General features: G+C 47.7%; 1 protein-coding gene across 1 annotated transcript; it reads left to right on the plus strand.

The window, feature by feature from the left end:
• Nucleotides 1–839: 839 nt before the first annotated feature.
• DCK (deoxycytidine kinase) lies at nucleotides 840–7,578 on the plus strand. The gene is made up of 7 exons (XM_064416257.1): nucleotides 840–993; nucleotides 1,667–1,785; nucleotides 2,853–3,043; nucleotides 3,666–3,813; nucleotides 4,689–4,804; nucleotides 5,246–5,345; nucleotides 6,988–7,578. Exons 1-7 carry the CDS (start codon nucleotides 924–926, stop codon nucleotides 7,012–7,014), a joined length of 771 nt encoding a protein of 256 aa, XP_064272327.1. The 5' UTR covers nucleotides 840–923; the 3' UTR covers nucleotides 7,015–7,578.
• Nucleotides 7,579–13,834: the final 6,256 nt, after the last annotated feature.

Here is a 13,834-nt window from a genome sequence, read left to right on the forward strand (position 1 = left end):
GCAGGCTCCACTTTTTGCCCTGCCCAGCAGCACAGGTGAATTTTTTTTTGGCTTTTTCTTTCTCCCGAGAGCCTCCAGTGACCCCAGCAGCTGGGGCGCTCCAGGTTTCCTGCCCTCCCACCCACCAGGGGTTCTCAAGTGCCCTGCCCCGTGGTAAGTTCATCACACACGTGGCTGGAGGGCAGTTTGGAACCAGGTGGTTGAAATGTGGCTTTTACTTGGATTTTTTACACCGATCTGGGGCCATAAGTGCCCTCCTGCTGGTGCCCGTCCCCCTGGGCTCAGGATTTTTCACTGTTCAGCTTGCTTCTCCTTGGGTTTGGTGTCTGTTGGGGAGGTTTTAGGCTTTCATAGAATCCCAAAATGGTTTGGTTTAGAAGGGACCTTAGAGCCCATCCCATTCCAGCCCCTGCCATGGCAGGGACACCTTGCACTATCCCAGGCTGCTCCAAGCCCTGTCCAGCCTGGCCCTGGGCACTTCCAGGGGCTTCTGTGGGCACCCTGTGCCAGGGCCTGCCCACCCTCCCAGGGAACAGCTCCTTCCCGAAGTCAAGAATTCCAGGCGAAAGCCGGCTGTGCCATCCCAACGATTTTCATTAACAGCCCTCTAAATCCAAGTGCCGCCGGTCCCCTTTGCGGCCAGCCCTCGCGCCGGTGCCAGGCCATTCCCTGGCATTCCCAGGAGGAGCTCCGAAGGCGGTCTGTGCCCGGGTTGGGGGTGCCTTTGTCCCCTTTTGTCCCCTTGTCCCGCTCCCTTTGTCCGGCGGGAGGAGCAGCAGCCCCGCCCCCGGGCGCCATCGACACGCGCGGGCGCGCGCCGGTGACGTCAGCGGCCGCCCCGGCGGGCCCGCTGCCGCCGCGCGCCAAATTTGAAGGCGGCGCGCGCGCGGGGCCGGGCCGGGCTCGCGCCCCCTCAGGCCGCCATGGCCACCCCGCCCAAGCGCCCCCGGCCCCGCGGCCGCCTCAAGAAGGTCGCCGTGGAGGGCAACATCGGTGAGCCGCCGCCTGCCGCCTGCGCGGGGAAACGGGACGGGGAAAGGCGGGGGAGTTGGCGGGGGCTGGAGGGAGAGGCGGCTTCCGCGGCGCTCGGTGCTTTCGGCGGCGTCTGGGGGAGGCGCAGCTCTGCGGGCTCTTCGCTGCCTGCCTGCCTCCTTCGTGTCTTTTTTCTTTTCTTTCCTCCCTTCCGCTTCCTCCTTACCTCTTCCCTTCCATCCCTCTTTTCCCACTTTTGTCCCCCTTTTCCCCCTTTCCCTTGTGTGAGGGCTCCTCCCGTTACGGCAGAGCGGGGCTACAGGGATGCGCGCCTCCACAAGGTTTCACCTCTTTGGTGTGGGAGTCCGGGATAAGGGCTTTTCCCCGTGTCTTTCCCGCTTGTGGCGTAAAACACCCAGAATCGCAGAATTCCCCGAGCTGGGAGGGCTCCATAAGCACCTCTGAATCCCACTCCTGGCCCTGCCCAGCACACCTCAAAATATCACCAGGCGCCTGCTGTCCAACCTGCTTACATTCAGATAAAGAGAAACCCTGTTGCTCCATTAATTGATCCGGCTCACGGTGGGTGTGGGAGAGTGGTTTATGGGGGTGCGAGGCAGAGCTGAACTCTAGTGAAATAACACTGCCGTGGGTGGCTTCTCACTGACGTCGTTCCTGGATGCTCTTCCTACAGCTGCAGGGAAATCCACCTTTGTGGATGTCCTGAAACAAGCCTGTGAGGAGTGGGAAGTGGTTCCCGAGCCTGTAGCTAGATGGTGCAATGTCCAGCAAAGCTCTGGAGATGACTCTGAGGTAAAAGAGGGGGGAAAAAAGTCAAACGCATGATTTCAGCACAGCAGCGTGTCCAGCTGACTGGCTGCTTTCGCAGACTCTGTGTGATAGCAACACTTTTGCTGATGGCATTCAGAAGGTCTGAGTTCCTCTTGGGTGTCATTTCTGAAAGTGGTAAAGAGTTACTTGTAGCCACTGTGAACTAACCAGGTGAGTGCCGAGGCTTCTTCCTGTGTGTGAAAAACGCCAATCGCTTGTCTTTGAAATTTTAAAAGTTTAATAGTAGTAAAATGGTGATAAAAATAGTAATATAATTAGAGTAATAAAATTTGAACAATAGAGATTAGGACAATATGAGACAATAAAAACAAAGAGATACGGACGTCCGGGTACCTTTTTCTGGGCAGCACAAGCCCGAAAAAGGACACCGGTTAGCAGAGGATTAACCCTTAAAAACAATCGCCTGTTGCATATTCATACATCACATACATGATGCATAAATTCCATTCAAACACAGGATTCTGCCTGGTCACTGTCAACTTCTTCCTCTTAATCCTCATGCCGTCTTCCTGTCTGAGCAAGGTGGGAAGAAGTTATTTTTCTGCTGGTAAGGGAGCAACAAATTCCCTTTCTCTGAAAGATTCAGGTGTCCTGTGGCTCCTATCTGGTGCCAGTCCTTTCTTAAACAAATATCTTACACAGCCCAGTTTCTATTTTAACATTCTGTTATAACCTAAAACTATATTAAGAAAATTAATACAGCATAACTTTCTAACATACATATACAATATTCATTTTACTACTTGCGAAAAGCCAATCATAAAATACACATTTTTCACACTGTGCCATGAAAAGTCTTAGGAAATGGAGACCTGCTGCTCGCTTGGCGTGTAATTCCATTGGCAACCCAGCCGCTACTTCCTGTGCAGGTGGCTTTTGAGGGGCTGGGGATCTTTCGCTAGGCCTGGCCAAGAGCACGGTGCGTTTTGGTGGGCTCGGTGTAACCCTCACGGGGCACGTGTTGCTCCCGGCTGCTCCCGAGCTTTTCCGGGCTGGGTCAGCACCGTGCTCTTTTCCCGCGGGCGCAGGAGCTGAGCACGTCGCAGCGCAGCGGCGGGAACGTGCTGCGCATGATGTACGAGAAGCCGGAGCGCTGGGCCTTCACCTTCCAGACGTACGCGTGCCTCAGCAGGATCCGCGCCCAGCTCGCCGCCCTGGACAAGCTGCGGGACGCGCAGGAGCCCGTCGCGTTCTTCGAGCGCTCCGTCTACAGCGACAGGTACGCGGGGCTGCAGCCCTGCAGGGGGAGCCCTCCCGAGCCGAACCTCGGCATGGGTGGGCTGGGAAGGGCAGCCCGAGCCCCCAGCCCAGGCAGCGTCACCGCAGGTGGTCAGAATGCTTCCAGAGGGAGACTCCGTGACCTCCCAAAGCAGCTGTGATGCTGCTTGGCCGCCCTCGTGGAAAGAAGTTCTTCCTCGTGTTGAGGTGGAGCTCCTCGTGTTTAAGTTATGGCCAACAACAAAATGCCTAAATAAATGCCCAATCCTGCGTTTCTGGATTCAGAAGGTGAGACCTGATAACTGAATCCCAGCCCATAATTCTTAGGTGTTCTCCCTGTGGTAATATGTTGCAAAAATTCATGTGTTTTAATTTATTGTAAATATTGTAAATAGTTGACCTGGTGTACAAGCCAGCTTCTGTGGGGTGTTGTTGCAAATGTTGGCGGGCTTCATGCACACAGCTCCAGGAGGAGAATAGTGGCTGTTTATTCCGCTCCAGGAGATCCTCAGGGATGCTGCAGCGTCACCACTCAGCTTCTTCTCTAGTTCCTGTGTTTGAGGCAAACCCAGGGGTTCCTGTGTCTGAGAGAAGTTTTGTTTCCATCGCTTCCGTGTCCACAGGTACATCTTTGCTGCCAATTTGTACGAGTCTGACTGCATGAACGAGACCGAGTGGACAATTTACCAGGACTGGCACAACTGGATGAATAAACAGTTTGGCTCCAGGCTGGCACTGGATGGGATCATTTATCTCCGAGCCACTCCTGAGGTGAGGGGTATGAATGTGATGACACCAAAAACAAGTCTGTGTTCTGGGCCTTGCCCCTCGTGGTTAGAGCTCAGCTCAGGCTGTGCTGCTCCTCTGGAGGCTGCAGTACCTGAGCTGTGACTAGGTCTGGAAGTACTTAAGCAAAAAAGCTCTTTCAAATGTAGACTGTGTGTACTAAAGTCAGCTGTGATGGTAATGATTTTCTCATTTTAAAAACAGAATGCATGAGAACAGTAAACCAGAAAGTACCGCTGGGATAAAGTGAGTGACTGCAGGAAAGTACAAAATCCCTCTAGGAATAGCTGTTACATCGAGATTATAGCTGTACAGGGAATGGATACAACAGTTGGCAGTCGTGGCAGAGCTGATGTGGGGGTGGTCTGTGAAGCCCCTAGCTGGAGCTAGGCCAGGTGAAAGCACACACTGTGTGCGAGGCCTTATGACCAGGCTTTGATCTTGGGCCATCTAATTTTTGTTTAAAAGGAGAGAACAGAATAATACCTCCTTTGAGCGTGGAATTTGCTTGAACCACATAAAAACATGAGGTTAAAAGAATGAACTTAGAGGTCACTTTGATATTTCCTTGCTTCCAGCTTCCATGCCTTCAGTTTTGTTATGGTTGTAAAAAACTGTGGAATGTAACACACTGGAGTAACTCTTGGGGCTTTTTGTTTTTGTATTTAAGAAAAGAATGTATATTTAAATTACAAAGTACAACACTTCAATAGTTTTGGCTTGTTGCTGAGGCTTTAGGTGCGCTCGGGGTGGGAACAAATGATTTTCAACATTTGCTTGGTTTAAATTTGGTTATTTCTGTGCTCTTGGCATGCAACACAGCAATTTACTTATTTCGATTTACTATCTTTTGCCTTTAGAAATGCTTGAATAGGATTTACTTGCGTGGAAGAGATGAAGAACAAGAAATCCCCATCGAATATCTGGAGAAGCTTCACTACAAGCATGAAAGCTGGCTCCAGCACAGGACACTGCGGTAGGCTTTGTTGAGTGGTTCCTTGAGGACAGATCAGTCTTTGTAAGGATGTTCTGTGGGGCAGTGAAACTTCAGCTTTTCTTATGATGTGTAAATCTGAACTGCAGGCTCGTTTCTATTGGTGTTTCCTTAGCAGTAGTGTCTTTCCAGCATGTTCATTATTGCAGAGTGCTCCAAGTTCTCTTCACGCAGCAGAGGCTTCAGCTGAACTGGCTTTAACACACGGAGTGCTGTTATTCCATTAAGTGCTGGGGGAGCAGGATGTCTGGGCATCACTGGTGTATCCCAGGAGCCACGCTGTAAATTCAGAATTCCTGGCTGTAATTTATAGGTGCAGTTCTTCTTGGGGTATTCTCAGCAATGAAAATGCTGGCGGGGATTTGAATGCTCTCTGCTTTATTTCCAGCTACTAATATTTGCTTTGTTCCTCTCCCAATACAGAACAGATTTTGACTATCTGCAGGAAATTCCGATCTTAACGCTCGATGTTAACGAAGACTTCAAGGGCAAAAAGGACAAATATGATCACATGATCGAAAAGGTAAAATTTCACAAGCAGCACAAACTGATGATTCACATAGCTCTAGAAATTCACTTCACACTCTAATCATCCTTCTAAAGTCACAGAGTTCCATTTGGGTAATGAACAGCTTTACAGCCTATGGCAATGCATATTTTAAAGCTAGGCCAAGCCTTTATCATTTAACTGCTCAGGTGTTCGGTCCTTGAATCCCAGTGGGAGTCAAGCGAGGACAACTTGACTTTGATCTGAGTAGCAGCAATGACTTACAGACCTCAGCAGTGGTTTGCACACGTTTTTCCATTCTTCAGAAATAACGTGTTCCTTCACAAGAAAAGCAGCTTTGTCATTTCATCTCCATTGATCCACCTAGGAGTGGAAGTGTTCTCCTGATTAAAACCAGGCTTCCTGGTTGAGCCTGTTAATCGATGGAATGACCGGAGATGGCAGCTGTGGAGGGAGCCTGCTTCCCATCTGCACAGGATGAGATAAGGCCAAGCTCGGGCAACTTAGTATGGATTTTGCAGGAGTTTTCTCTGGGGTAGCCAGCAACTGCCTATGCCCTGTGTGGCCCTATATTTTGGCATTTCCTAAATGGAGCCAGGGAAGAGGTACGCTTGATGAGGCTGGGTACATTGGGCTTTGGTGTCTGCTGTGTGGGACCCAGACCCGGTGTCCTTGCTTCTTCCCTCTGCTGTGATGCTGATCCTGAAACTGTGCCTGGTGTGTAAATCCTGACAGGGTTTTCCATGCAGGATTACTGGTGCTGCTCTCTGAAGTAGAGCTTGGCTTTCTCGCGGTGCCTTTCAAGTTAGTCTTGGCACAGTTATGTGTTCCCTTCTCTAGAGGAAGGGATCTGACCTCTTCCTTTTTTCCCCCTCCTTGAGTCCTGGCCTGGGAAGGGAAGGGTCACAACTGGAGAGTGTGATCCAAGGTCTGTTTCCATTTCACATCAAGAATTTGGACAAAACGTTTACAGATGGGCTCTGTGTAGGAGAGCCTTTGCCAAAAGAATAGCATCATCTCCTCTAGAAAATGGTTCCTTTTGTGGAGTAGCCTGGCTTGAGTGGACAGAGGAAAATGCTCCCGTTTTCAGGCTGTATCACAGCCTAGTTCCTAGGATGTTCCTGAAACTTGAAGGCAGGGGTTGTGTGCTTGGCACTGATCTCCAGCATTGGATTTTCTCCGAGCAGTGTGGTTTTGGTAGGTATTGCTTTGTTATGTCTTGGCCAGCCTCCGGTTCCAAGGGACAGCCTGGTTAGGTGCCCTGGGCTGTTCCCAGCATTAAACCCGGCTGGTGTGCAGGCAGTGGGCGTGACTCCCTGGCTTCCAAACGACAGCTCTTTCCAGGTGGCCATTGTCCTCCTCCTCTGTCTGGGTGACAGCTGCTTGCAGTGCAGCCCTTTGTGACAGAGGGCTCTAGTTCAGGGCCGCAGGAGGGGTGAGCATCATTCCACTGTGTCTCTCCCTGCATCTGCTAAATTACAGGTACCATGTCTGGAAATGTTCTTGATGGACAGGTAATGGCATGGCTGAGCCAGAGCTGCTTTTTCCCTGTTTCTTTAGGTTGTAGCAAAGCATAAAGCAGAGGAGAGGTAAATATACTTGCTGCCTGTTTCTGTTGATAAACACTGTGATTGACAATATTTGTTTCTCTTTGCAGGTCAAGGAATTTTTGAGCACGTTGTAATCCTCTTTGAAGTGCAGACAGAGTCAAACCATTCCAAACTTCTGTGCCATCCAAGTGCAGCTTCTTCCTTCTTTTATAGGAGGCCTCTGGAGAGGCACGACTCTGTCCTGGTGATTTGGTTGTGAGGAACAAATAAACTTTGGGAATAGGGGAATTATTCAATAAATCGGTACGTCTGTTCGGTATTATGTGAAGTGACATGCACAGATTCTGAAGAGACAAGGATTCTGAGCTTTGCCAAATGCTGCGCCAGTTTTTGATCAGACCCATGAGTTCTAGAGTATTTTGCAGGTGTTTTTAATTTATTTGGTGCCCAACTGTTGTTTAATTTTGAAGAGGGTAGCTGGTTTCTAGATCCCTTCATTGTTTTTTTAGCCTCATGAATTTGTAATGGATGTTTTGTTCTTCCCAGGAAGTAAAAGGTAAAAACCATTTTTGCTGCTGAGGGCATTTTATTATAACCTGGAATTTTATGGTTTAAGGTACGCAAAAATGTTTTCTGATGCTTTTCATGGAAGAAGTTCTTCGTAGAATACACTGAATTAAATCCAAATGTGACTGAAATTCCGTATATAGCAAGTGAATTTTTATATCTGTTTCTGTTATGCACTGCAAACCAGGCTATTGGAGGCTTTTTTTTACCTAGCAGATTTGGGGTACCAATTTTTTTAGCTTTTCCAAAAACAGCGCTGTGTTTGTTGCTGGTGAGTCCTCTTCTCCTGGAAAGGAATATGTTTGTTTGCTAGGCACTGCCCTGGGCAGAAAGGCATTTTGCAAACGGCCTCCATCTGTAAATGACGTGTTGCTAAACCATCCCATAATGGCATTAGGGATGTGAGAGGTGGCTTCCTGCCTTTGTTCCAGCTGCTCCATGTGTTCACTGAGCCTTCTGGGTGCTTATCCCAGATCCTGCACTGTTGGAAGTAGTTTTTTCAGTCTCACCTGCTTGGAGGAAGAAGTGGAGACCTGTGTGGAGTAGCTGCTGCCTGAGCCTCTTGTTCCAGGTGCAGAAAACAAACTTCAGGTTGCCCATCTCAAGTGCTGGGTTTTATGAGCTGCCTTGTTCTGATTTAAACACTTCTGAGTGCACAGTCGGCTTTTGAAGGCAAAATTTTATTGTGAAGCTTTTTATAGTCTGCTGTGGTGCTTCTGCTACTTGATTTTTGAGATGAGATTTCTTCCTTTATGGCTGGAGTTGTGCTGGCATTCCCTAACCATTGGCTGAAAAATAAAAGTGGTTGGAAAGACTTTTTAGTCTTAATAGTGTTGGCTTCTTGTCTCATAAAAGAAGTAATACTGTGGATTGCTTGTTTGTAATACTGGTACAATAGGTGTATTTGGTGTAAAACATTTCTCTTAAGATTTCTGAGAAACTGGCTGACTTCATGGTTTTTTTGTGTGTGGGATGGGAAATGAACTCATGGGACAGAGACACAGGATTACATAAAAGAGCATCGTGTGTGTGACAGTGCTCAGCACAAGAGCATTGTATAATATTTATGTTGTGTGGAAAGTAGCATTAGTCTGGCAGAAATTCTTGTTCAGGACTTGAAGGTTGCATATTAAAAGGAAAGATTTTGAGATCTTTGCTCCAGAAAGGAAGTGAGGTGGAATGGATGAAGATTCAGTTCAGATTTACTTGAAACACATAGTACAAGCTTTTAAAGCATTCTTGGCAAGAGTCTGAGCAGTAACAACTTATTTTGACTAACAGTGCAATTATTTCTACAGTTTCAGCTGTCAAAATTGTGGATTTAATTACAGGAATTGGAATGACAGTGCTCGTTGCAAGGAAGTAAACATGTCTGAGTTCTAATAAAGACTTCTTTTGAAACCCATCACAGAGAGCACACAGAAATTCTGTGGCAGGTTATCTGCAGCCCGTTCCAGAAAGCTTTACAAAATCTCTGCCTGCCAAGTTTGGCTTGGAAGGAGCGAAGTCACGACCAATTATAAGAATGTTTTTAATTGCTGCAGAGAAAAAAACAATACCAAACCCCAAACACACACCCCACTGGCCCCCAAGCTCCTGGGGGATCTGCAAGTGGCTGGCCTGGAGCACACGAAGCTGCAGTTATTTGTATGTAGGGCAGACACTGCACAGACAGCAGCAGAGATGGCCTGAGACTGGTCTGCCCGTGCCTCAGCTTAGACCTCAGCTCCAGCAGTGCCTCAGCCTTCAGAACCTGTCAGTATTTCCTTTGCTTACATCTGTTCCCAGGCTACCTCAAACCAGGATTGTTGTGGTGGCTTTTGCCTTTTAGAGATGCGAAAAGTTTCTGAACTGGTGTCTACTGTTTGGTGAGGATTGTTTTTCAGCCTTTGGGCTCCCTTTCTCTTCCCTTGGGTAAGAGATACTCTGATGGAATTACCTAGGAATGCTTGCTTGTTTTAGTCAAGATCAGGAAACAAAATTGGGATGCTGTTTTTTTTCCAGTTAGAAAACAGATTGAAGTACTGATTAGTAGGGTTTTAATTGTGATGCAAGTACCCATGTGAGCAATGGTCTTAATATTGCCTCATTCTATTCTCACTCCTTGTCACTGTTTTCTGTGTAGTGGATTTTAAGTTCTCTTCTAAGTTTACTGAAGTTCATATTCTCATCTCTAGGTGCTTCTTAAAACAGCTACCAGTTTTGTAGATAGAACCTAATTTTCTATAATTTGGTGCCAGTTACTTACTAGTACTGTTTTGTGTTTATTTGAGCAGACTTTATAATAATGGAATTGTATATAAGTATGGTAGGTATTGCATTAATTCTGTTCTTTTTCTAGTGGTTAGATACTCAGGAATCTCTTTGTGAAATAAAAATGACCCAAGAGAAACTCACTGTGAACTGTTATGCAGACCAGAGAAGTCTGCATGTATGCAGCAGTAATGAGGTATATCTTAGGAAAACACAGTGTGCAAGTGCTCTTGCCAAGAGGACCCGAGTGTGTGGGGCACCAGGTGGTTTTTTTCCAGCTCCCTCTGGAAAAGACTCTCTTCATGAGTGTGAGTAAATTAATCACTCTTACCTCCGCTCTTTTCGTCTTCAAAATATTGATTTCTCCCCATGCCTTCAGGAGCCTGGGAGGAGGCATTTGTTAAAATGGATGTGCTGTTTTGTAGGTCTGAAGTGTGCTGTTAAATAATGGAAAAGGAAGGCAGCCCTGGTTCTAGGTTTTGCTCTGCGGTGTTCTGATGCCATTGACCCAGATTCATTGCCAATGGAAGTTATTTATTTGCTTTAAAATATATTAAAAGCCATCAGTGCAATGTTAGCTCTGTTAGTTCACATAGAAAAATGAAAGCTGTAACCATTTGTGAGGAGAGGAAACTTAGGAGAAGTTGGGTCTTGAAATAAAAACTGATGGCAAAAGTGTGCTGCAGTCCCTGTAGCCTAGTGATAAAGGGGAGAAGTCCATGCAGGAATCTGCCACTGGAGGTCATTGTGTCTCAGTCCCTGGGCGGGCTGCAAGAGGAGCATTAGGGCTTCAGCAGTGAATGGCTGTGGAAAAGGTAAAGAAGGAAGAGGTCACTTCCTGGCTCGGCCAGAGGATAAATAGAGCACGGAATGAGATCAATCTCGCTCTCCGGGAGGAGGGAGTGGAGCAGAGCAAACCCTGCTGGATTAAGTGCATGACTAGAAAAGGGTGGGCTAATGGCAGGGATTTGGTCACCAGGAGGCCTTCCATGCAGCCACCAGCTGTTTCTGTGCTGGGAGTGAACATTAGCACATGGATAACGCTAATCCTGCTGGGTCTGAGCCATGGCAGCTTTCAGGGCTGATGCTGGCAGCCTGCTGCAAAGTGAAACACCTAGCAGCTCTACTAACTGAGGCTGGGCACAGGGCTTACTGTGCCAAAGCAGCCTGGACTGGGGATGCATCTCCAGAATGCTGACTGGAGTGCAGCAGTGACAAGGAGTGTGGAGCTCACGCTGGGAGTAAGCAGTGCAGGGGTTTATTTTCCCTTAGGTGGGCATAATGGACTGCTCAGAGCCCAAACTGGAGACTCTTGTGTGCAGGTGACTTTTCTTCTTGGATCTGAATCTCAGTCCATAGGTATAGAGAATATGAGAGCAGTGTGAATAAGACTGTGGTGCTTGCTAAATGAGATTGCAGGCTATTGCTCATTTCTTGGATTTCTGCTGACTGCTCTTCCCAATGTCCTGGGCAGGCTGGACATGCCATACATGATCTCCAGGAAGTCAAGGTTGTCCAGCTTGCACCATGGATGTTTGCTGGCTCGTAGCACTGCCTGGCTTGGAAAAAACCTGGTGGTTTCTGGGAGTTATTTACAAAAATGTTGCCACTGCAACTCTTACAGAGGACATCCTGTGCTTTCTTGTGTCCTGTATTTTTTGCTTTTCTCTCCAATTTCCTTCTAAGTTGTGACTTGTTTTTTAATATCGACTAGAAACATGATCTCATACAAGTTGTAACAGACAAGTTAAAGCCAGTGTTCCAGTGTTTGTCTCGGACACAGCCCTCTTGAGCATGTGGCTTCTGCCCTGCTCCACTTGGCTGTCTTAGGTTTTGTAGTCTCTTCTCTGAGTAGTTCTGCTGAGTTGATCCGTCTGCTTGCTGAGGCTTTTCCTACCTTTTCCTGGTTTCAGCAGCAGCTATGCTGACTGTGTGTTCTTTTCTCATTGTTCCCTTCAGATCTGCCTCTACTGCTTTGCTGAAGCCATAGCGGTTGTTCTCTGCTGAGCCTCCACCGCACCTTTGGTGTTGTCCCTGCTGCAGCTCATGGCCTTTACCCCGAGCCTTGGCCCAGCACAGTGGCCTCGGGTCATTGACTGGCTTGTTGGTCAGTCACCTGTGTCTGTCTGTGCTGAGCCTCGTGAGGAGAGCACCCGCAATCACACAGAGCAGGACTTGGCTTTTTAGCTATCGTTCCTGATCTTCAGTGCTGCTGCTTCCCTGAGGGTTTCCTGCAATGGTTCAGCATAATTGTGTAGGTATTCCAGGAGTGCTTGTCCTTGCCAAAGTTTCTTTGCTGTCTCTGCTGTGTTGTCTAGAGATTGGGCTCATGTCAACTGACTGAAGAGGTTTTTCCAGTGGGGGCTTTGGTGCAGCTCGTGCTGCTTTAACCAGTCTGGTTTCTGACTGGGAGACTTGTGACACAGGAATCCAGCTCTGTTCTGTGGAACTGAGCAGCCTGGGCTATTGAAGAGTGAAGGGAGATTCCCTGATTCTAGGAGCCATCAGGCGCACCATTGTCAGCGTTCCTCGTGCTGTTGGACATGCACTTACACTCAGGTTTTTATGGCTAATGAGTGCCCCTGCTATTCTTAGACCTTTAGCTGTGGAGAACAGATTCATCTCACTGTTTCAGCTCTTTCCTGCTGAGGTTTACTCTTCCCCTTTGACATAACCCTTTGACATAACTCTTCCCCATGACATAACTGTGCATGGCTTGTGCACAGGACTTGCCTTTTCCTGGAAGGACAGGGTGACAGTGGTTGTTCTGCTGCCGGTGGCTTCCCAGCCTGTTCAACATTTTAGGCTAGGTGGGACTGAGCTTTGGGGATGCTATGGCATGGTACACTCTCAGAAGGAATTCTTGCTGTGTTTGCCAAATTTCACAGCTGTCCTGCCTGCTTTAACTCCTGTGATGCACGCTTGCTGTTACTTAGGTATGTAAATAATGGCCTTTCTTGAGATCTCTTAGTGACTTAGCCTATGCCTGCAGTGGGACTGATGGAATTCGTCCATGCCGGAGATGAGTCACTAGCTCTTCCTGTCTGAAAATTTCCTCTTCTCCCAAGGTTGCTCACCCATGATACACTCAAAGTGATAATGCATCTGCATTTTATGTTTTATTGACGGTCTGCACTTGCCAGTTGCCCTCAGATGAGGACACCTCCAGCATCTGGTTGCACTGTTGGCTTTAAAGACTGCTGTTAGCATTGCTTCTGGGATCGCCGGTACAATCCAGCTGGGATCATGTTGGCAGGAGGTCAGAAAGCGTTGCTGGAAATGTAGCACTTGTGTTTGCTTGTTGTGCAGCACAGGCTGAAGATCTCTGGATCTTTCAAAGCCCTTCTGTGGAACCTTCCCTTTAGCCACTTTTGTCATCAATTTTCTGTCTCCGCATTTGCTGTGCTGCCTTTGAGGTGTTTTTGTTTTGCTCTTCTACTCTGCTTGTCTCTAGTGCTGGAATATAAGCCAGTTCTCCTTCCTGGTCTGTTATGCCGCTGCCCACGGACTGAGCCTTTGCGTTTCATTTCCCTGTGTTGGATGGGGGTACCTGCACTGTGCTGTCATTTCACCTTCTCAGCTCTGAGCCTGGATATTTAGGCTAAAGTACTGGCTGTTCCCATTCTGAGCCTTGTCTCGGGTATCTGTAGTTGCTTCAGGTCCTGGAAGACATTTCTGTAGGGGATTAGATCTGTCCTACGACATTTCCTGCTGGCTGGAATAGGATGTCCCTTGAATGATCTTTTCTTTCTCTAGGAAACACTTAAAAGTCTCAAAATTCAATGTAGACATAGAATTCTTGGCCTCTTCATGTAAGTACTGATTTCCACTTCTGCTCCTTGGTTTCAGGATGTTTTGTTTGGGGACTTTTGTTTGTTTTTTTTGGCAGTGCAACACCCAAAACCTTTCAGTGCCATCTCTGCTCTGGTTAAAAAAATTACGATATGTTGTTTGGTTTAAGTTTTTGTTATTGCTGGGGGTTTATTTTTAAGGGGACTGTGGGCTGTTTGTAAAAATGAACTTTAATCTGAAATAATACCCAAACTGTCAGTAATTGCAAGTCCTTGGTTCCAGTGGTGACTGCCTGACAGGGTGAGGTGTTGGACATGTTGCTGTTGTGACCATGAGTCATAG

The sequence above is a fragment of the Passer domesticus genome, chromosome 4, assembly GCF_036417665.1.
Source record: "Passer domesticus isolate bPasDom1 chromosome 4, bPasDom1.hap1, whole genome shotgun sequence".
Taxonomy (NCBI): Eukaryota; Metazoa; Chordata; class Aves; order Passeriformes; family Passeridae; genus Passer; species Passer domesticus.

What these genes read in the sequence shown, in the direction of transcription:
- DCK (XM_064416257.1), top strand. Translation starts at nt 924, where the DNA reads ATGGCCACCCCGCCCAAGCGCCCCCGGCCCCGCGGCCGCCTCAAGAAG. An exon ending in GCTCTGGAGATGACTCTGAG is followed by an intron (nt 1,786 to 2,852) that starts GTAAAAGAGGGG and finishes CCGCGGGCGCAG; the next exon opens with GAGCTGAGCACGTCGCAGCG. An exon ending in CTCCAGCACAGGACACTGCG is followed by an intron (nt 4,805 to 5,245) that starts GTAGGCTTTGTT and finishes CTCCCAATACAG; the next exon opens with AACAGATTTTGACTATCTGC.